The 25,053-nt window shown below is 38.2% G+C and overlaps 1 protein-coding gene and 1 long non-coding RNA gene across 2 annotated transcripts; both read right to left on the bottom strand.

The window, feature by feature from the left end:
- Positions 1-16,864: 16,864 nt before the first annotated feature.
- On the bottom strand, positions 16,865-17,419 carry LOC110920132. The gene has a single exon (XM_022164366.1). It carries the CDS (start codon positions 17,417-17,419, stop codon positions 16,865-16,867), a length of 555 nt encoding a protein of 184 aa, XP_022020058.1.
- A 5,679-nt stretch (positions 17,420-23,098) lies between these two features.
- Positions 23,099-23,739, bottom strand: LOC110917296. Its single transcript, XR_002580463.2, has 3 exons — positions 23,703-23,739; positions 23,354-23,599; positions 23,099-23,232 (listed from the first exon to the last, which is right to left on the bottom strand). It is a non-coding gene; the product is annotated as an uncharacterized LOC110917296 (long non-coding RNA).
- Between the last annotated feature and the right edge of the window lie 1,314 nt (positions 23,740-25,053).

Raw genomic sequence — 25,053 nt, 5'->3', positions numbered from 1 at the left:
GGAGGATTCTCAGCAGCTCTTTTCTTCTTCAGTCTTTGTCTTTCAAGCAGGTTCACGGTACTTCTTCAAATGCACTTTCATTGTCAGACGGCGTTTCGTATCCGTTTCTTCTGACTCAGGTACATCTTGTTATTGTGCTGCTTCAGGCTTCGTCAACAACTAACAGCATCTCAATCTTCATCAACCCCTGTTCTTGATTGAAATCAAGTTCTGCACATGCTCACAAACTCATAAGCAAACATTTCTTATGCAACAGGGAGAGTACCATATGAACACTAGGTACATGAAATTTCACAATTTAAATTCATTTAACTTTTGATGATCAGTCAAATCTTCAAGAACGGTTATATTTTTTGAATTTTAAGAAAAACAAATATGCACTCTATTTTTGGATTTTGATATTATAGAAAAACAAGACACTATTTTTGTATTTTTGATTTTTTTCTATTTTTTATTTTTTTTTAATTTTAAGAGCAAGAAACAAATACGAACTCAAAATATAAACAACTACATGTACAATTACAATCGCAATGGGATCAAAATTCGTTCTCGGGCAGACTAAGGAACACTTTTCAGTACGAGCCTAATCAACTGGTCTATGCGATTGCCAATATGTTTGTCCACTTAAACTTTAACGCTCAACTTTCAATTTTCAACTTCGTGATATGCTTAAGGTAATATTATACTATTATACCTGTGTGTCCCATTCCAAGGCATACCCACGCGATCAAGGTAAGCACAACGATTCATCGTAGCAGGTGAGTATACTGATGCCACCCTTTAAGGTATCCTGACTGTGTCTAGGTCTGCATATAATCTGTTTTATCATGTTTTGATTTCTTAACAATGAACACCCAAACAAATACTAATCAAATCCCGGAAATATAAACAGCACACTCTATCATGCAAGTATCTTCCCTACCACATATTTCACAAGTCCAATCCAGATTTCTGAAATTTTAACTGGGAACAGAATAGATCTTAAGCAGAGATGATATAATATACAAATCAAATGAGATTTTCTCAGTTTGATATAGGTTTCTTGGGTTTCTTTTGGGCACTTGAGGGCCTCTTTCGGGTGTTTAATTGATCTACAGTGCGACTACGTACAGCTAGGTCAGCATGTATCTGGATGCAGCAGAAGCTGACGTTGCCTAGCACCTCCAGGTTAGCATGTATCTGGATGCAGCAGAGGAGGTACACGACTTTTTCAGAGAAAATTTCAGAGTCAGATCAAAATTGTATGTATCGGGACAACATACAGACATTCAAATAGAAATGAGCTAATTCCAAGTGACTTTCTTTCCTGGGGTCATGTACAATTTTAGTTCTGAGCAGAAGGACAGCCAAGATATCCCTGGATGATTCAACAATATAAAGACCTGAAACCTCAGATGTTGGCTATCTATCAACGCAAGATTTAAGACCATAAAATCATACGTCGTTGGTATGTTACCCACATGGTACATAGTTCGTTATGTTTATATCACTCAGTGTCTTTTATCATGTTGAGCGTCAAGCCTATCGACATATTGCAATAGATCCTAGTCCTTTCAGCTATGGCACCTTACATGTGTTAGTCAAACCCTTTAGCACAAACATTTATTTCACTTCCCATATCATGCAATTTTTCTTTTTGGCTTTTTCATTTTTCTAATGTTTTTGTATTTTTCTCATTTTCTCCCCCTAAACTCTATATATGTCTCTCTCTCCCCCTAAATTTGTGCATAAATCTTGTATTTTTGCACAAATTTACCATTTACTAGAGAAATGACACTTTATGTACAAAGTTATAAACTAAGAAAAAGAGAGAAAAATATTTTTGCTTAACCGTTCTGTCATCAGATTGAAGACTAATCAAATTCAAATCAAAGTACTGAATTTAAACGGTACCTTTTGCTGATCGTTTCATACTTCTCTAATCTCCTCCAAAGGAAACATATCACCTGTAAAAAAAATTTTGAACTTTCTGCAACAGTGAAATGTTACCCATTTTATCTCTGGAACAACCGCTATCAACATTCCAGAGATTGTCAACAGCTCCTCCTTGGTTGTTCCTGAAAAATAAGGAGATTAGTAAGACATGGGTACCCAGGCCATTGTGGTCCTGGGTTTTCCTGAAGCATCAAAATAAGACACTTCCTTTAAACATAAGTCCCCTTTTATCTCAAGGATTGGAGACATTGTTGCTTTGGATTTGGGTTTCCAAATCTGTTTCGGTCCAGCAAACGCGTTTGTTGCCTTCGGTTGAGCAACTTTAGCTGTTTCACTTTTAGAAAGACGTTTTTGTTCTTGAACAGCCTTGCGTTTGTTTTTAGCAGCGTTCCAATCCCCATCAGAAGGTTTAACCTTGGGATTCACATTCTTCATTGCCTTAGGTGATGATACCTTCATCGGCTTGGAATGATTGTTATCCTTTGGTGTAATCCTCTGATTTCGCATATAATAGGATACATGGGGACGCCGTGTGCAGTTTCTAGCAATATGACCCGCGATGCCATAGTTGTAGCAAGTCTGTCTTTTTATCGGAAAGACGTTTTGAGCAGCTTGATTTGCTCCTGCTGGTCCTGAAGGACAAACCGGTCCGTTTTGCGCTTGATGCGCCTGCACATTTCTCTTAGACGAAGACGAATTTGGGTGCTTGTATTTGTTGTTTGCAGAAGTCTTGTTGCTCTGAGCACCATTCTTCGTCTTTTCTCCCTTATTGGAGCTTTCAATCACCTTGTCACGAGCCTTATGAGATCGTGATTGTCCTTGATAAGCAGACTTCGTATACACCCGACTTTGATCTGCCCGTTTTGACTCATTCCGCTTGTTGTGAACCGGCTCACAAACATCAGCACACGAGTGAGTGTTGGCATTTCGTTGCACTTTTGGACGATGAACACAATTTCTAGCAATGTGTCCAGGAATTCCACAGATGAAACATGTCTGTCGTTTCAATGTGTGGATATTCTGAGAGCTAGCAGCATTAGCTGATTTGATGGATCTAGAACACCGAGCTTGCGTTGCATGTGTTCCATGTGCCTTTTCTGAGTTCTTCTGTACCTGTTGATTAGAACTAGCACAAGCATGAGATTCAGACGAATGATGTTTTTCGTCTTTTATAATTTTAACAGGATCATTTTGAAAAGAAGATTCAGTTTCTGTTTTAATTTCCCTTTTAGAAACATTTTCTTGTGACTTTTCATTTAATGTGACCACTTCTTCTTTTTCAAAATATGGTTCAGTTTTAATTTCAGAAGATGTAGAAGTTTCATCAACATGTGTTTCATCAACACACGTATCATGTGAATCTACTTGTGGTTTACTTTCAGCTACTGTTTCCAATGGGGTCCCACTAGACTCAACATTAGGGACGCCCACTGAGACAGATTCAAAAGAAGAATCAGGATATTCTTGATTTTCTTGAGAAGAAGTTTCAGTGGTTTCACTGAATGTGTCCTGAGGGACCTCACCTGTAACACTGTCATCAACTGAAACATTAGAAACATCACAATCACATGTATTAACTGAAAAACGATCACCACCACACTTATTGTTCAAAGATTCAACACAAACATCATCAGTTTTGCCCAAAACAACAGGCTCACTAGACGAAACATAAGCAGAAAACGACGCAAACAAAGACCGACCAAAAGCAATATCAAATTCAGTTTGTTCAAAATAATTTTCAGAAATATTTGAATGAACAACTGGTTCACTCCCATGAACATCTCAACACTTTACTTCAGAAAAATCATCTGCACATGAAGACGAAACGTTAGGATCAATTGAGCCTTTAGAAACGAAATTTAATGGAGTAGACTTCTGTTTCTCAACTGGACTGTCATTAGATGACGACTTATTGTTTTTGGGACCATAAGTCATTTTAATCTCATCATCATCTCCTCCTCAGTCATAGGTAAATACGTATAATTATCGTTATAAGGAGGAGGAGCCTGATTGAAACCCAAACCACACCCTTTCTTTTTCTTGTATGCGAGCTGTTGATCACACAAGTTTTTAACTAGTTTGCTGGAAGAATCATATTTCTTAATATTAAGTTCATTTATTTGATATCTATCTCTGATATCTTCCAGTTCCTTAGTTAAAATGCATACTTTCTCCTAAGCTTCTAAGAAACGGGTTGTTTTTACACTTACATCATCCTTGAGTTTGATGATGTCTTTTCGCTGAGCCTCAATTTTTTCTTTATAAAGTTTTTCGTTTTTTGATAAAGTAAAATTTTTATTTTTTATGTCTTGATAATCTTGAATGAGCTCAGCGTTGTGTATTCTATAGGCTTCAACCCTTTCCCTACACTCAGGAGTACAGAAGACAGAAAGTACCTCTTCTTTGGTGAGACCTTTAACTGGAGCTGAAAGAATTTGAGTCATAAGAGCTAAGTTTTCAGCTGATGCCTCCTCCTCTTGTACAGAAACTTGATCATTTGAGGTCATGAAAGCAATGTTATTTAAAGCAGCTTGATTTTCTGGAGCTGAAATGTTCAGTCGCTCAATTTCTGAATTCCAATCAAAGTTGGCGTTGGGCTGAACCACCAGGGCTTGAGCTAATCCCTGTGGTTGAGGACTTCCAGTAGCAGCAGCATCCTTTATACTAGATGTGGTCACAAGAGCTCTTTCTCGATTAGGTGTTGCAGGCTGGGCAGGAGTCTGTTCTCTATTAATCGCATGCTTTGTGCAGTTTCGAGCATAGTGTCCTTCCTCATGACAGTTGTAACAACGTAGTTTAAAGGGCACTGTAGACGCTCCTGTAAATGAAGCACCCCATCTGTTTTTACCAGTTCTTTTCATAAACCTTGTTGCCCTGAATGCAGCCATAGCCATCTGCCAAGTGATATCCATCTCTTCAACATCATCAGGATGAATCTGATGTAAGTCATCGCCACACCATTTAGGAGGGTCAATTTTTCCTGCAACAAATGCATTCAAACAATTTATAACAGAGGCTGCGATATCCAGATTTTCTTTAGTCTGTTGTGTAAAGAAAGCAATCATCTCATTTTTCACAGTAGAAGTAGGATCCGCAGAGGATGCATTTATAGCAGAAGCAGCAGTAGAAGGTGATGGAGCAGCTTGTGTAGGAGATCCGGAGTAATAGACATTTGCTGAAGTAGGAGCAGCCTTAGCAGATGTCGTATTGCTAAACATTTGAAAACCTCCTTGGGACAAGAGAGCTGCGTTGTTATCCTTTGACGAGGTAGGAGTAACAGTGAATCCTGCAGCTAACATGCTGTTCTTATGATTGGTTTCTCTTTGCTTATCATCTAGTTCACAGGCTTTGGTATGATAGATCATCTCTGACAAACTGCACCTAGCAAGATCTTTAGTTTTCTTGATCATAGCAACATAATGATCCCATCTTTTTGGCAATGCATTTAGAAGCTGTCTATTTGTAGATGCATTTGATGTATGAATTTCTTCCATTTGCATTTGTGTGACAAGCTTGACGAACCTCTGAATTTAATTATCAACAGTTTCACCATAAATATGGTTGAAGTTGTTGAAGTTTTGTCTTAGCAGATTTCTTCGACTCTCTTTCATATCTTCATTCCCTTTGTAGACGTCGATCAAAGATTCCCACGGTTCTTTGGCGGATTTGCAGGTGCGAAAACCAATGGCAATGTCTGGACCCAATCCCATGGTTAAGTAGGACAGTGCTCTTTCATCTTCTTCAATGATAAGTAGATCATCTTCAGTATATTGAATTTTGGGTTTCTTTACTTTAACACCTGGTTCAGTGGAACTATCCATCATGATCTCCCTTGGACCCCTTAAAATGCTTCGCCAAAGTTTATAATCTTTGACCTTCAAGTGTTGTTCAAAACGCCATTTCCACTCGGGGAAATCATTTGCATCAGTCAACCTTGGAATGCGTGTTGTGGTTCCAAGCTTTGAATCCAGTTCTTGTTGTTTGTTAAGGGCAGCCAAATCAACATTATTTGTAGACATAATTAATTAATCAATTAATTATTTAAGTCCAAAAATTTTGTTAACAATTCAAAGTCCAAGTCCAAATCACGTTGCAAAGTGACGTTGCGAGTCGAGACCACAGTTGCGAGTCGAGACTAAATGCAGACAACCCGAGACAACATATGGTTGCGAGTCGAAACTAAGGGCAGACAACTCGAGACTGTAGTTGATTGCGAGTCGAGACCAAAGGCGGACAACTCGAGACCGTAGTTGATTGCGAGTCGAGACCAAAGGCGGACAAGTCGAGACCACAGTTGATTGCGAGTCGAGACCAAAACCAGACAAGTCAAGACAGTTGATGGTTGCAAGTCGAGATCGAAACCAGACAAGTCGAGACAGCGGATGGTTACGAGTCGAGACCTGCAAAACAAATGTGAGATAAATCTGTTGACTCGTAATCCCTGATTGTCAGCACTTTTCAAAAATTCAAAGATATCGTAATCTTTGAATTTTCTTTGATCACCAACACTCCGAGAAATCAGCAAACAACTTTCTGAAATTACACAAACCAAAATCAGTAACTTCTTTCGATAATTTCTAAGAACAGTTTGAAGATTGAATGTTATTTCTGCAAAACAAACAATGAAAAACCGGATCAGTAGCATAAGATGTTCTTGAATCCGAATGATATCAAAACCGAACCAAGATTGGTTTCTTGGCTCTGATACCACTTGTAAGTCCCGTAAAACGGATCTTTCAATGATATCAAACCTAACCTTGTGAAAGTGCGGAATCCAATCACAAGGTGATTCAAGAAAACCGAAAAATATGAAAACGAAGAACACAACGAATCACCTTTAAACACTTGCACACGATTCTATTACTTGAACAAGCAAAACCGTCTGGTACAAGTGTTCACTACCAAATCGAATCACCTCTCTCTAAACTCTAGAATTTTTGTAACAATGAAGTTCCAAAAGGTTCAAACCCTAAAACAAGTTGTAAACTTGTTTATATACTAATTTAAGCCCAAGTCCCTACATGGGCTCCCCTTGGGCCTGCTTGGCCCACATGGCCTAAAGCTTGGCCCAAGTAACCTATAAAGGTCCAAAACCTAATATAAACTAACCTGGTAAAGCCCAGTTCGTAACCATAATCCATTGTATTAATTTGATGCGTCAGTCTCACACTTCAGGGCCTAACAAAGGGCGTGGTTGCCGCCACTTCTAGGTATGGGTCGACACCAATATAGTTGTAGTGAGTGTGAGCTGGCTGCTCAAACGGGTTATATGTCGTGGAACCGGCGTAAGCAGGTATCGGGTTATCATAACCAAATGGTGGCGGTGGTGGTGCAACTGGTGCAGAATTCACCTCCTGAACTGGGTTTGAGGGCCCACCCATTTGTGGGTCTTCCTGCAGTGGCGGGTAATGACTGCCGCTGGAGTGTCGATGGGTGCTAAAGTGAAAATCCCCTCTCGTGCGGATATCCGCGCACCTGATCTCCTACGCCTTGGTGGTTCTGGGGGTGCCTGATGAACTGGCGGTGGTGGAGGCGGTGGCGTGACTGCCACGAAAAGCGAATCCTCCGAGGGATCCTGTTGTTGCTGCTGCTGGTGGTGAGGTGATGAATGGTGAGGGGGCGTAAAGTACCATTCATACTAGTTGAACCTTGCCTGGTAACTGTCTGGACCATGATAGGGTGTTCCGTGGAAGGATGATCCATCAGAGATCTCGATGGGATGATTGGGAGTACCGCTTGCAGGCTCGACGGGATCCGTATCCTCGTCCATGTCCATTGCATTATCTTCTGAGAAGTGGTCCTCTGGTCCTAGTGGGTTAAAACCCACCGGTTCTTGGATATAGTTTGCCGGGTTAAACCGGCCCTGAAAGACAGGAGTAGGGTCGCCGAAGGAGTGGTGCGAAAGGGATCGCTGGAGAGGTATGTATGAAGCTTGAGGGTTATCAGGCTCGTTTTCCAAGTGTGGCCCAAAAGAGTGACAGAAAGAAGGTGTTGAACTGTGTGAGGCAGACCGTCTAGCGGGCTTAAAAAGGTTCCTCCTGTTTCCTTGAGGATCGGCACTCATTGTAGTGGAAGGAGTTCGCAGACGAGAAGGCCCGGCCTCATGATCGTTGGGAGCGCTCATTGGCCCCTTACCTCTTCCTCCTCTTCGAAACCTGGGTGGCATAATTCCTGCTTAAAACCAATTGAAATAAACAACAAACAATAAAGGATAAACTAACGCATCAAATTTGGAATCGTCCTAAGTTCTTGTCTAGACTCGAGTATGTGCAATTATGTCATTGAGATTAAACACAAAGGCTAGTGTTTAATTCACTCAACGTTGGCTCTGATACCAACCTGTCACACCCCGGTTTTCACACGTTTCACCGGTGGGGGATTATCGTAACGTAGTTGGTAACATTACAGTCAAACAACACAATATTTAAATGCACAGCGGAAGCACAAGATAGATATATTTCAACCTTAATAAATTGTAATATCAAGTATCACAATAGTTGAAAGTAATCCACAGGGGGATCAAAAATAAAATAGGAAACATTGTTCAACAGTTTTGACATCCAAGCTTGTGAGACTTATTGAGGATGCTAGGAGAAAGTCAGCCTAGTTTGCGTAGTACCTGCACTTAACCTTTTTGGGAAAATACGTCAGTTTACACTGGTAAATACATTCAACCGACTCATTTTGAAAAGTTTAATAAAATTGATTTGAATGCACGAGGCACAAACTTTTATAACTTGGGATAATTATTTGAATATAATACTTGTAAACGAATTACATGTTCGTTATGCGTTCAGTAGCCCGATCCGTAGACCGGGTTAAAGATCCATAGACACACCACATTATTTATTCAATTATGCATTGACGGGTGTACGCCTACACCCCGTGCTCAGGTCGTGGCCATCTCGTAAGATGATGCCAAGGATATCCGGGACATGGTCATTAACCCCCCCAAAGGCTTTACGCAAACAAAACATTTCAAAATAGAGCATATCTATGATCTAATCTCTATTCGATTAAAGATTCAATGCTCGACCAAGCGGTATTTTATATACCGTACCCCAAGCCCGTATAAGGGAAATTAAGTTAAAAGTATTTACCTTTGCAAGTATCAATCACAAATAGCAAGTGCGTGTAGCTTTTACCGGGTCTCCTATTCTGGAACGAAGGTTTAATATAAACTATTAGAATCCTAACGGGTCTTTAATTAAGCCTAAGCTTAGACCGGTTAGTTTTAACGAAAGATACGGTTCGAGCGCACGGTTAGGCGAAGACCGGAATAGAATGTGTTTTAGCCCCGACAAGTTTAAGACTTGTATAATGTGGGTGAACTAAACACCTTCTGGATTTTGAGATAAAAACGATGAGGTTTGACCCATTTCGGCTAATTTTTGTAAACTAGTTACATAAATCGAACCGAACGCGCAGAAAGTGTAACGGGTAACCATGAGAGTCACTTACAAGTTTCCTAAGTTAATATGTCCTAAACATGTTGTGGTATCAGTAGGATACCTTCCATTATGCCCAAAACGAGTTTAATCTCAATATAAGCCCCGTAGGGGTATTTTGGTCATTTTAAAGATTATAAAAGTGATTAATTAAAATCCCATGATTCAGGTCTGAATAATTCAGTGAAATAACTTATTTTAGCAGGGTAAATCAGTTGGTGTTAAGTCTTATGTGACAAAATGGTTTTTAAAGCTATACTAGGCGTTTATTACGCGTAAAAAGCTATTTTAAGCGATTTCCGGGTTAAACAGGAAATCTGAGTTTTCTGATCAGGTTACATAGTTCAAAATACTTTATTTATTATATAAAATCAGTAGTAATTGGATTTGTGTCAAAATACTATGTAGAACTCATTTTATGCCCGAAAGGGTATAAGCGGTATTTATCGAACTAACGCCATAACCTTAGGTTATGAGCAGGTTAAAAATCTAAAAATATTATATTACATCAGTGTGTAAATGGTTTGGTGTCGAAATTGGGTTTTGGATAGGCTTTATGCTAAGTGCGCCGTTTAATTAACAAAAGTTCCTTAATTGCGCTATTTAGCATAACTCCTATTCTGGACCTCGAACCGTTATGAAATTTTAGGGACATGTTTATAAATCAGTAACTAAGATTTTTGCTCTCTCACATTCCCAAAATTCTCATTTTATGATCAAAAGGGCATTATGGTCAACTTTTAAGCATTTAACGGAAATGTGCAAACGACTCGGACAATCAACGAACCAGTCACAGAGGGTTATACTATCATGTAACCTGGTCCTAAGGGAGTTCTAAGGCATTTCTAAACTCTACTAAAATGGGTCAGAACTGAAGTCAAAGCAAAAGTCAAAGTTTTGCGACTTTCGGTTCCGAACCGGGTCTAAATAGAAAAATGTCGGATCAAACAAGCTTAGACCAGTTATTATACTTATTACCAAGTTATATGAGTGATAAAATAGGTTACATGCCTTCTACATTGCTAATTACATGTTAAATCGCAAATTAAGTTTCTGTTGACTTTTTCCAAACAACTTTGACCCGACATTTGATCTAGTTAGAGCGGGAATCAGAGGGTGCCCTTTTAAGGGTTTAATGCCCACATAATTACCAACTTATAATTCGACTAATCACTGGACCATTAACGATTAATCGCTAAGTCAAACGTTAATTACGACGGTTTGACTTTTAAGCTAATAACTAAGTAAAGCTCAATTAGGGAAGTTAAGCATACTTACAGAAGTCCTATGCACTAATAGGATGACTTGGGTCTGCTTTGGAACTCCAGAAGTCTTCACAAATGCAGATGGGAATGAATGCAAGAATGTTGCAAACATTGTGGCCTTATATAGTGATTTAAATCCATTATGATCATGACAAACAAGTCTAGCATTGATCCCAGATCGTTACAAGTGTTTCCTAGTGCCTAGGAGCAGTTAGGGGTCGCCCATGAAGTGAAAATATCTGATTTAAGTCGGTTAAAACGTTTATAACAGCCAACTGCCAACTTTCTGTCGTTGGTCACTCTTTACGGACCGTAAGGCAGGACCTCTACGGTCCGTAAGCATGCCTTACGGACCGTAAGGTAGGACCTTTGCGGTCCGTAAGCCGTTACCAGAAGGCAAAAAAAAAATTTAACCTCTCTAGCTTGGAAAGGGCAACTTATGCATTATGATTTCTGGCCATGAATTATCAGTAGCATGCCTTTAACCCATGCTTGAACAGTTGTCTACCCTGTGAAGTTGTATTATTGGTTGAACTATATTGGAATTTATAAACGAAGATTGCTCGTGCATTATTTCATAGGATCCATCTTTGCAAAATTTGAAATCCATTATTATAAGAAAACATCGGATTTAAAGGTATATTGGATGTTTATAATTCATATCAGGTCTTGGGATTCATATTGAAGTCGTTCAGAGGTATAAATTAACATGTCGACATGTTCAAAAATCCAGCCATACATCTTTAATTAAATCCGGGTTTTAAAATGCTTTTGTCGCACATGACACGTGTCATTATTTAATTGGACGCAAATTTTCGAGGTGTTACAACTAAACTCCTTGAATTGCTCCTCTACAGCTTTAGATACAGTTGTATCAATCAGTGTACGGAGCTCTCCTCTGGTTATATTAATTCTATCATCATCGTGGTTTTCCAGAGGATGAGTGTTTACTTCCTCCGACCTAGCCATGTAGCTTTAATTGCTATAAAATCAAATAAGGACGAGGTTTATACGGAAGCTTACACAGTTTTATTGTTTTAAACGATTTATTAACCATGGTTTTAATAACTATTTTTGGTTAATTTTTCTAAGAGTTAACTGCCATTTTCGTCCCTGTGGTTTGGTCACTTTGGCCATTTCAGTCCATTTTTCAAAAATGCGCCATTTTCGTCCCCCATGTTCTGGAAAGGTGCCATTTCAGTCCAAAAATCATAACCCAGTTAAGTCAGTTAGTAAATAAGGACTGATTGTGAAAATTTGTAACATAAAGGACTGATTGTGTAAATTTGTAACACCACCACCACTAGCCCTGCCACCACCACCACTCCGCTGCCACCACCGCCACCACAGCCACCACCGCCACCACAGCCACTGCCACTGCCACCACCACCGCCACCGCCACCACAGCCACCACCGCCACCACAGCCACTGCCACCACCACCACCACCACCACCACCATCATCACCGTTTCTAAAATACCCTACACCGTGAGATCCCGATGATATAGACTCGATGATGAACGGAAGTGGTAGTGAAGGTGATCGGAGGTGAGGAGGTTGCGGTGCTAACGGTTGGTAGTAGAAATTTGAACGGAGGTTGAAGGTGAACAGAGATCGGAATGTGTCGGAGAATAGAGATGATCGGCAACGGTGACGATGAATGAATGGTGGTGACCGGAGTTCGACGATGATGCTCGACGGAGATGAATAACAGGAACTGAGATGAATACGGTGACGATGCTAATGAACGTGATGTCGGAGGAGGTTGCGGAGAAGATGACCGATACTACGGATGATGATTCTGGTTGAACGACTGTGTAGTGATGCGGTGTCGTAGTTGTGACGGGTGGAACACCGGAGACGAAGAAGATGATGAAGTGTGCGGTTTCGGTGTGCGAAATCGGAATCGGTGTCGATGTGGGTTGATGAAGTTGCAGGTAGGATGGTGAGATTCGAAGCACAAAGGAAAGTGATGTTGCAAGTTCTAATGGAGATGATATGGTGACTAGAAGACGTGGAGAAACGGTGACTGATGATGATACGTTGATGAAGAACACAGATGATATGTTATTGAATGATGATGATGAACTTCTGATCGCACAAGCCAGATGATATGTTATTGAATGATGATGATGATGATACGTTGGCAGTGGCTGTGGTTCGAAGAACTGTTGATGATGATCAACGTTATGATTGACGGTGGTGGCAGTGGCTGTGGTGGCGGTGTGGCTGTGGTTGCGGTGGTGGCGGTGGTGGCAGTGGTGGCTGTGGTGGCGGTGGTGGTGGTGGCTGTGGTGGCGGTGGTGGCTGTGGTGGCGGTGGTGGCTGTGGTGGCGGTGGTGGTGGTGGTGGCAGTGGCTGTGGTGGCGGTGGTGGCTGTGGTGGCGGTGGTGGCGGTGGTGGCAGCGGAGTGGTGGTGGTGGCAGGGCTAGTGGTGGTGGTGTTACAAATTTACACAATCAGTCCTTTTATGTTACAAATTTACACAATCAGTCCTTATTTACTAACTGACTTAACTGGGTTATGATTTTTGGACTGAAATGGCACCTTTCCAGAACGTGGGGGACGAAAATGACGCATTTTTGAAAAATGGACTGAAATGGCCAAAGTGACCAAACCACAGGGACAAAAATGGTACTTAACTCTTTTTCTAAATATATACATATTCGGGACCTTTATTATAATCCCTAATTATAATTTAATAATAGCACAAAAAGGCATGTCACATGGACAGATTTAATTTATAAACCAGGATTTTACAGAATCGAGGTATTAAGGTTGAATCGAAGTTCATTACCTTTTCTTGACAGGGAGTTGTAGGCTACCACTGTCTTTAGTCCCAGAGGACATTAATTATAGCCCGTGGGCACTTCATCCTTAAGGGATGATTATATAATTAAGGGAATTTAGAATAACCCAATTTAAGAATGACTTATGTGATTTTATCGTAACACATTTGTCAAGCATGTTAATATGCTTTCAGATGTTTAACAAGGTTTCGAATCTTTTAAATAGGTTTTACCATCTTGGCCATGTCTGCAAAGACATTTAGGCTAGGTCTTACCCTTAAGATTCTTTTTAATATTTAACGCAGAAGAACCCTAAATTGAGATGTTAACAAGGATGTTAATCTAATTGTGGAACTACCATCTTGGCCCTGTCTTAAGGTGACATATGGCTAGGTCTTGTCCTTTTTAGATTCTGCCACTTTATTATAATGGTAGATCTTGTGATATAGGAATGGTATTTTAAATCTAACCGTTCCATTAAAATTTAAACAAATACATGGTTGCCCAAAATGGGACTTCTAACTGAAATGACTCGCCCATGTAAGGGATAATCAGAAAATTAACAAAAGAAACAAATAAAAAATAAACGAATTGGGATTAATCCTATGTTCTTTGTCTAGACTCGAGAATGTGCAATTGTGTAACTGAGATTAAACACAAAAGGCTAGTGTTTAATTCACTCAGTGTTGGCTCTGATACCAACCTGTCACACACCGATATTTCCACGTATTACCGGTGGGCCCGGTGGGGAGTATCATGACGTAGTTGATATCATCATAGTTAAACAACACAATATTTAAATGCACAGCGGAAGCAAAAGATATATATATTACAATCCGATATAAAGTAATATCAAAGTATTACAAACGGAAAGTAAAGGATCCACAGGCGGATCGAATAAAAAGGAAAATTGTTCAACACACTTTAACATCTAAAGCTTGCAAGACTTGAGTAATGATGCCTGGAGTAGCCAGCCTATTACGTATAGTACCTGCACTTAGCCTTTTTGGAAAATACGTCAGTTTGCACTGGTAAATACAACTTAACTGACTCATTTTGAAAACGTTTTAAGAAAAATTGATTTGTATGCACTTAGGCAAAATATATTTTTATAACTTGGGATAATTATTTAAAAATAATCTTGTATACAGTTTTACTCATTTGTCGTCCATTAGGGCTGGTTTGTAGGGCCGGACTTAAGTTAACTGACACGCCATAGGTATAATGCCCACAAGGTTGATTCCTTTAAGTGGGATACCAGTTTTTACATAATGCATCTGTCATGTGTACGCCTACACCCCGTGCTTAGGTCATGGCCATTTCTTTGAATGATGCCAAGGATATCCGGGACATGGTCATTTAACCCCCAAAAGCCATACACCAAATAATACATATTAAACAGGTTATGTAAATACATCAATCACAATCCGACTTAAATGACTACATACACCCGACCAAGCGGTACTTTTATAGTACCGTATCCCAAGCCCGTATAGGGAAAATAAGTTAAGAGTATTTACCTGAGCAATGTATAAATCAATACAGCAAGTGCACGTAGTTTTTACTGGGCTCCTAATCTGGAACGAAGGTTTTAATAACCTATTAGAATCCTAACGGGTCTTTAATTAAGCTTAGACTTAGACAGGTTAGTTTTCAAAAGGAAGACACTGTTCAAACGCATGATAAAGCGAAGACCGGTTTAGAATGTGGTTTTGACCCGAAAAGTTTGGAGACTTGTTTAATATGGGTAAACTAAACACATTCTGGATTTTGAGATGAAAACGATATGGTTTGACCCGTTTCGGCTAAAATATGCAAATAGTCAACATTTAGGCATTTAACGGAAATATGCAAATGAATCGGATAACTAATGAACCAAGTTGTATAATCACAGAGGGTTATACTTATATGAAACCTGGTCCCAAATAAGCTCTAAGGCATTCCTAAATCATGCTCAAACGGGTCAGAACTGAAAGTCAAAACATAAGTCAAACTATGCGACTTTCGGTCCCGAACCGAGCCTAAACTGGAAATTGTCGAGTTGAGCATATTTAGACATGTTCTTACATTAATTACCAAGTTATATTAATGACAAAACAGGTTGCATAGCCTTTACATTGCTAATTATGCATTTATTTGAAAATAGGCTTCCTGTTGACTTTTTATAATCAAGTTTGACTCGACAACTGACCTAGTTAGAGTGTGAATCAGAGGGTGCCCTTTTAAGAGTTTATTGCCCACATAATTACCAACTCATAGGTACTTTCAATTTGGAATTTGACTGGAGGGATTAAGATTAATGACGAAGTCAAATCTTAATTACGACGGTTTGACTTTACGCTAAACAACTAAGCTAAACAGAATTAAGAAGGGTTAAATACACTTACAATAGTCCTAAGCACGACTAATGATCACAAGGAATGAGTCTTGAGCTCCAGGAACCTCCAAGAAGTGAGTTGTGAAGTTTACAAGTGAATGAGCAATGAAGAACCCAAGTTCATGGCCTTTATATAGGTTTCTCAATGCAATTTGATCATGCCAAACAAGTCTATGGATGTTATGGATCATTCCAAGTGTTCCTAGGCTCTTTAAAACCATCAAAAAAGCTCCAAGTATTGAAAACCAGGCTTCTAAGTCGGTTAAACCGGCTGGAACAGGCAGCTGTGCACATTTTCTGCATCTAGGGACTTTAGGCGGGCCGCGTAAGATCCCATAGAGGGTTTACGTGGGCCGTGTGAGGGTCTGATCCGGTCACCAAGTTTCAAAAATTGCAATTTTGGTCCCTGGTCCTTCCAAACTTGATTTTAAGCTCATTTCTTGCACTTTAAACCCCCAAACTTGACTTTTAAGGACTCCAAGTTATAAAACAACTTTGTTAAGTCCTCGGTTATTCATACATTCACCGAAAAGTCTTAAATTTCAACGTTGATGCTTTTAACCCCTCGTATACGAATATTGTCATAACTTTCTCAAACTTAATCGAAACCTTGTGAAATTTTTATCACACATTCTAGTGAGTATAATTTATCATTACAAAGCTTAGGGTTTGATAAAAGGTCACTCAGAGGTATACTTTAAACATGTTGACACTTTAACCCCTGTAGTTTGTAATTCCTCACTTTCTTTCACAATTCGCTTCGTATGATCCATGATTTATTCGTTTAAGGGTATAAACATCATGTAGGGTTATTGAAAGATATATTTATTCATTGTTGACACTTTCAACCCTTATATTCACATATTTTCTCTGTTTGTCAACTTTAGTCCCTCTAAAGTATTCTTTCACATGTTCAAAGCTTATGACACGTGTCAGTGCATTATTGGACATAAATTTTCGAGGTGTTACACCAACAATCCAACCAGAAGGCAATTGAGCTGCCGTTAGCAAGAACTGTTGAAACGGCTCTATTCAGATCCACTTCAGCATATTATAGAGCCTGTCGAGTACTTATAATGTTTTTCCACGGACCGGGTACATAAATTTTAACTGAGATGTCACTCCATGCTCTTGGATTATGATGAATAGCCCACACTACTCTTCTCCATAGGACTTCTTTTTCCGTTTCAAACCTCCACCACCATTTTGCTAACATTGCTAGATTTGCGTCTCTTAGGGATCCGAATCCAAGTACCCCATATTCAATGGGAGCAATGGTTTTATCCCAAGTCACCCAATTCATTTTTGCCTTTTCCTCCGACCCTCCCCAAAAGAACACCCTTCGAATTTTATCAAGGGAGTCCAATACTTGAATAGGAGCTTTATAGAGTGAGAAATAATAGGTTGGGAGGGAGTTTACAACCGATGTAATGAGTGTTATTCTTCCACCATATGACAACATTTTTGCTTTCCATAACGAGAGACAGTTTTTAAAGATTTCTATCACCGAATTCCAGTCCCGTACACGGTTCATATTTGCACCCACAAGCAATCCGAGATTTTTAAATGGAAACGTACCTTGTTTATAACTTAAATAGTTCGCCATATTTTGGACATCATGGTCACTCACCCCAATGCCATAAATACTACATTTCGCGAGATTGACCTTCAAGCCGGAAGCTAAATAAAAGCATCTTAGTAGCCGACGAAGATGTGTGATATTCGAAAAAGACCATTTACCCATGAACAATACATCGTCAGCGTAGAAAGCCTTTTCGCATACGTGTGACCCTCCAAGTTTTCAATAGGAGTGTGGTTGTGCTTCGCGTTCGTCACCTCTATCTTCCAAACACTTCCCTTTGCTTCCGTAAACCCTATCAACTCTAACAGTCAACCTATTTTCTTGTTACCTGTTTTCCTCATTGTAGCTACACTCTTGTACTCCCCATTAAGACTACATTGAAACCAAACCTTGAAATTACTTCCTCTTTTATTCGACCTTTCAATCACAATGACGTAGCCATTGTCCTTTCCCGTCTTCTGTAATCAAGCCACCAACTCATCACGTGACGAAAAGGTCCGGTTTGTATCAAAAGAAAATATAATTGGGTAAGAGCATTCCTCATCCTGCTCACCACCGCATCCCTGGTCGGGATAGTCTTGTTGTACATAGCTACGCTTACCACCGTAACCGTGGTCGAGATAGTCTTGTAGTACATAGCTCTGCTCACCACCGTAACCATGGTCGGGATAGTCTTGTTGTACATAGCTCTGCTCACCACTGTAACCATGGTCGGGATAGTTTAGTTGACCGTGCGGATATTCAGCCTGAGGATATGGCTTACATCCATATCCGTAATCCGAATAGCCGTGTTGTGCGTACGAGTCTTCCACAGGGATATTCAAGTCCAGCTTCACCGTCTTTTCACGATAATGAATGCCAGATACAACCTCCTTTCCCTCGTGTTGGAAGGGATCGATTTATCGTACGAGGCAGAAATGTGGTTCCCTAGTAAGAATATGGAACAACAGACTCCTCAGAGTATTCACCGAAAAGGTAGTTGCTAAACCATGACATCGTATTTTGAAGAAACGCTACTAAAACAACAAAACACCCGAAAGAATGAAACACCGTTCGCTATTTCAAATTTTGAATATCCGACCGAATGCATGGCCTGCCTCTTAAAAGCACCAGAAATTGGGGTCGAAGCGCTGCGCTTTGGCCAAAGCGCAATGTTTAGGGTTGCGCGTGACACTTTTGCAACCTCGTACAGTATATAACCTCATATCACTGTCACATCACCTTTTGTCTGCAAAAAGAACCCTAAACGCTGCGCTTTGGCCAAAGCGCGACGCTTTAGGGGGTGTTAAAATAAGTAAGCGTGTGTGAATATCAAGATCCTTATTACAAGTAAATTTAGATAGTTACTAGATAGACGATTGTATTTTCATGCTATAAAACCAAGTTAAATGCATTAAATTAGTAAAGAGTTGACTGGTTACAACATATAATTTCTCATAAAATGGGATAAGTGGAGTTAAATATGACTTGGAATTGGAGTAGATAATTAGAGCTTCGATAGCCAAAAGAATATCTTATCTTAATAGCATTGCAAACCATATTTGAAGTATTAGTGTAATTTTTCATAACTCGATTCCTAAGCTCAACAACAGATGCGTACCCTTGTATTTAAGCTTGTCACTAAGCCTATCAAATTGGGTGGGTACGGTGAGTCATTGATGTGTCAAAACCAGTTCTAAGCAAAACGTGTTTTGGTAACAACGTGCTATGACCTGAAGGACTTGGTTTGAAATGAGGCGTTTTAGAAAAAAAATATCAAATATAGATTCATCTGCTAAGGTATTAGTGATGTTGACGACGAAAGTGGTGGAGGTGGCATAGAAGGAGGTAACAAGTGGAATCAATGTTGCAGAAATCGGCCTAGACGACGGATTAATCGGCGCCTAGGCGCTAGTCGGTGGGTTACTGCCTAATTTTAAGCTAGTCGGTCAAAAAAATCGGCTATGGCCAAAATCGGTCAAAGTCAGTAAAAGTCGGATAAAATCGGCAAAAATCAGTCAAAATCGGTAAAAATTGGTCAAAATCGGACTAAACGGGCCCATGTTTTTTGACTCTAAAAACCCAATTTTTGAAACCTGGCCCATGGTTTAAAACCCGAATTTTAGTTATAAACCTATTTTAACATTTAAGTTTAGGTATTTTAACATTTAACCCCCTGTAGTTTTCACTAGTTTACATATGGTTCCTAAACTTTTAAATTTATTAATAAAAATTATAGAGTTATATATATATATATATATTGGGTGGGGTTCGGCTACAAAGTCCATTTTTCCTACAAAGTGTACAAAGCCATAAAACACCACAATTTCAGCCATAAAACACACTCAAAACCCATAAATAACAGAGTGAAGATCACTAAAACACAATATCCAAACCCTAAAAGTCCATAAAAACTTCAAACACACAATCGTAGAAATATGGATATAAAACACAACATGATAATCAACATAAAACACATTAATGTTAGTCATTCGATAATCAAAGCCTTATCATCCAAAACACAACACAAAACCCACAAATATGGCGTTTTAGTAATCTTCACTTTGTTATTTGTGGGTTTTGAGTGTATTTTATGGTTGACATTATGGTGTTTTATAACTTTTTACACTTTGTAGGAAAAATAGACTTTGTAGCCAACTCCCACCCTATATATATATATATATATATATATATATATATATATATATATATATATATATATATATATATATTATATATATATATATATATATATATATATAAATAGAGGCCGGTTAACGTACAATACCACTTATCCTACATTACGTACGCGATATTCTCAGTCGTAGGATCTTCAATCCATCAAACCAATTTAAATCATTAAATTAATCAAATTAATGTATTCAAATATTGAAAAAAAGGTTAAAATCGTCATTATGATATCTTAATCTCTGTAACTGACGGAGATTTAAATCTTAAATTCAAAATAGTATTCGAAAATCCAACGACTAATCAAAATTCGATCCATAAATCAAATACAACAAACGTAAGATTCTTATTCACCAACCTCCTTCTGCGATTTCATTATCTGCTGATTTGGAAATTCAGAACTGAAACAAATCGATAGACCGTCTATCGAAGAAGATGATGCAGGATGAAAATTATAAAATATGCGAAATACATATCAAACATGCGAAAAAAATTACAGACAAAAAGAAAGGTTTTGTTTTTTTTTTAAGTGTGCGAAATCATATTTTATAACATGCGATTTAAAAAAAAAGGTAATAATGTTTAAGATGTCTTATAGTGTGCGAATTCATGATTTATACACATGCGATTTAAAAAGAAGTTAATAATTTTTGAGATTTCTTATAGTTTGTGAATTCTTTCTTTGCAGACATGTGATTTAAAAAAGTGATGTTGTCTGGGGTTTCTAAAAGTGTGCGAATTCGTTTTCGAATCATATGCGATTTTGAAAAAAAAATGTTGCTAATACTTTCATGTAACCTTGTCCTAAAATGTTTGACTCGTAACATGCGAAAATCACCATTTTGATAAATATGTTTTACACATGCGATTTATATCATCATAACATGCAAAAACAACATTTAAAATAAACATCACATGCGAATTGCCAGACTCATAACATGATGAAAACCCAAAACAAACATCCTAAATGACGAATCCAGCATTTTCGGAATCGCCAATCTGTGTGCGGTACAGGAATCAATCTAAAAACCTACAAATCGAATTGACACGAACAATAATTAGATGGACGGTTATGAAACGAACTCGTAATCTGCTTCCTTGTTGACGGAATTCCCTGATTAACCCTCAGATGTTTGAACAGAATGTCTGATATACCCTTATCTAATTAAATTGAATCGGGACACGTGTATGGCTGTGGGTAGCGCGTACATAATGTACGATAAGGAGATTTGTACCATACTTTTTACCTATATATATAGGGGACCGCTAAAATGAGAACCACCTCTAGTTGTAAGAACCATGAGAACCTTTTGATCCGGGGCGAGTTGGACCAAATTTTTTTTCATAAACGTAAATGCGTGTATTAAAAACACATTTGTGAAAAAAAATTCAAAAAAAGTCGTGTGTGTAGTTTTGAGCACGACAAGTTTGGTGTTTACGGGTACCGTAAATTTACGGTACCCGTAAACACCAAACTTGTGGTGCTCAAAACTACACACATGACATTTTTTTTTACAAATGTGTTTATAATACACGCATCTACGTTTATGAAAAAAAAATTGCTCCAACTCACCCCGTACGGTGTAGTTCTCACGGTTTTTACAACTGGAGGTGGTTCTCATTTTAGCGGCCCCCTATATAATATATATATATATATATATATATATATATATATATATATATATATATATATATATATATATATATATATATATATATATTTGTGTGTGTGTGTGTCCAATCCGATTAATCCCTAGGCGATACCTCACCGCCCGACTAGCGCCTAGCTCCTTCTAGAACATTGAGTGGAATTGAGACAAACATAATTGACCCATTCTAAATTAACAAGTTTTATAAAAGCATTTAATTCGTTGTACAAATTGAGTAGAATAAGTCGTGGTTTCCACCTTTATTTGTCACCATCCTTGAATATTATGTTTATTACTGCACTTATTTCATTGAGTTCAAGAACGTGCTTTTTCCAAATATTGAGTACACAAAAAGTTTTCTCAAGAAAACAAGCAATTCAAAATGTAAAATTTCTTAAATTATATACTAAACTCAAAGGTAACCCCATATTACATGATTTGTTTTCTTTCGTTACTATATATTACCATGTTATAACCCGGAAATTTTCCGGGTAGGAAAATTTAATTTACAACAAATAAAAGTATATAAATAACACTTTTAACCTCTAAAGTATCCTCTTTCCCCTTTCTCCGCCTAAATTTTTAATTCAATTTCTTAAACTTTTTCTTGTTGTAAAGAGCCATAAAAACATACAAAAGCAAGATGAATATGTATATTGTTAGCAGTCTAATCACAAATTATGTGATAATTCTTAATCCTTTAATCACAAAGTTTAAATTTCAAAATTGATTAAAAGACGGTTAAAAAAGCTTCAAAGTTTAGTCTTCAAACTTGAGCAAGAAGATCCGTTGCAATATATAATAGGCATAGTGAAAAAGCCTCCTACAAAGTCCATCTATGTTGTTTGGCTTCATGTGTGAAGTGATTTTCTGATGATTATCAGCCTACAATGATCAAAATTGACTCGACTGGACTGACTAACCTACTCGAAATTAGAAATTAAGAGCGAAATCAAGTCACTAAAATAGATTCAAATATGAGTAGTTCCAATATCAATTTAACTTCAAAACATTAAATAGCTTAAAAAACATAATACCCTATCAAATGTTTTCCACTTCTCTTAACAACGAAACAAAGGCGTATAGCTTATAAGCATTTACGCCATGGTGCCGAATTGTACAAATTTGTAGCGACATATACATCATCTAATACAACTTATGAAATCTAATAACACCTTTACTTATATTTATAGGGAAGAGTAGTACCCCTATGTAGCCACTTCTTCCTGTATCTCCATGCCACCCGAATGGTGGTTGCCGCCAAGCCCCACCAGTATAGAGATTCATGCCTAAACATGGTTAAACGCGTGATTACATTCAATTCATATCCTGAACAAAAATTGTTTACAGCAGGTACCTTATTGCCATTTGAACGCGATGATTCCTCAAAAATCCAGCAAAAAAGGGTGGTGACTTCTTCAAGATCTGCAGCGCAAAGCACGAATGCCTCCACATTTGATAAGCATTTCACTGTCCTCTTGCACACCAATTTGTATCCTGGCTTTCCCCGTGTCCTTGCATCTACAATCCATTTCAATTCAGGTGTGTTTGGATGTGTGTTTTGAAGTAAATAAATGACCACAAAATCCAAACTTTGTGAAAAAAGTAATAAAAGACTATGAGAAAATAGTTTATATTATACCTCCATTAAGAGAGGAAGGTTCAAGGCACCATGTGAGGAGTTCTTCACCACATACGTCACCTTCAGATAACGTAACCACATTCCCATCTTCTCCTGTGCTCTCCATTTTCCCTCTTACAATAAAAACCATTTTGTCACAAACCCTCCTTCATATAAGGTTGTTCCTTCTTTTTTATATGTCTTTTGCCTTAATCTTTCACATATCGCGTCTAAAATCGGTTCATCCATCGACGCAAAAATCCGGACCTACAAATTAAATTATTTAAAAATTGTTTTAAGTGTAATCATTACCGAACACCGATAAAGCTTAGATATGAAAATGTCAATGTTAATAATATTTGAAACTCACTTTCTTGACAAATTTGAAGAGGTGGCGGTGGATATCTCTTTGCAGGCCTTCAGGAAAATTCTCCATTAGCACTTCTTCATTAACCCCTTGTGTAGAAGTCCAATGATAACGCTCCGAGTCTCGAACTTTTCTGCACACCGTAATCATTAGATAGTCATATTTCAAGCCAAAAACATCAAAGCCAAACTAATGGAAAATAAGAGTCTTACCATTACTTATTACTTAGAACATGGTATATGGGCAAACATATTTCTTCTACAAATTATAATAAGCTCAAAGACATAGATACAAATCATCGAGAACATAGTTGTAAGCACAACTACTTGAGAAAATTCAGAGTTAGAAAACATATTTTTGAAGTCAATTGTGGTTGATGTGATTAACAGGGAAGCAAAATATTTCTCTCCATGCTTAACAACATGACGTGTAATTTGGTCTTGGTCTACAACTCAAAGGAGAGACATTTGTCGCTCGCCAAACCAAAACAAAAACCTTTTAATCACAAACGCAGTTACAGTCTCCCATATACAAGTACCGTGGTGCGAAAGGAGGCGAATGTGTCATTTCGGGTGGCATGGTGGCAAGTAAATCAGAGTACACATGCACCAAGCCGGCCATATTGCGGTCACGTCTCGACAACTAAAGCATACAAGAAACAGTTAAAAAATTAAAATAAGACTAAGAACTAAACATCCTTTATACTAAACATATTACTAATAAACAAAGGTGTCTTAAGAATAATCTTGTTTTGTTAAAACGTTTAGACTTGTTAAGGATTATTTTCGTGATTTATAATTTAACCATCAGTTCTATTTTAATGGATCTCAAAAGTGATTAATGTAGCTTTGACCTTTTTGCCATCCAGCAAAATGATCATTCCTTACCATTAAATCATGAGTAACTCCCCAAATAATTTGTGTTTTCATAAACACTTATGTTTCTAATTTGGTGGACATAATTATATAATGAATGCAGTGTAAATTGTCACAACCTGATATTTCCACGTATTACCGGTGGGCCCGGTGGGGAGTATCGTGACGTAGTTGATATCATCATAGTCAAACAACACAATTTAAATGCACGACGGAAGCAAAAGATAAATATATTACAATCCGATTTAAAAGTAATATCAAATATTACAACGGAATGTAAGTTGGATCCACAGGCAGATCTTTAAAACAGAATGATAATATTGTTCAACAGACTTTGGACATCTAGAACTTGCGAGATTCCCTATTGACGCCCTGAGCTCCCAGCCAATTACGTATAGTACCTGTCACTTAATCTTTTTGGGAAAATACGTCAGTTTACACTGGTAAATACAACTTAACTGACTCATTTTGAAAATATT

Source organism: Helianthus annuus, chromosome 16 (genome assembly GCF_002127325.2).
Source record: "Helianthus annuus cultivar XRQ/B chromosome 16, HanXRQr2.0-SUNRISE, whole genome shotgun sequence".
Taxonomy (NCBI): Eukaryota; Viridiplantae; Streptophyta; class Magnoliopsida; order Asterales; family Asteraceae; genus Helianthus; species Helianthus annuus.
The sequence above is the reverse complement of the archived record's forward strand: the minus strand, read 5'-3'. Positions and strand labels throughout refer to the sequence as shown.

Coding starts and splice junctions, on each gene's coding strand:
- LOC110920132 (XM_022164366.1), bottom strand. CDS start 17,419: ATGGCGAACTATTTAAGTTATAAACAAGGTACGTTTCCATTTAAAAAT.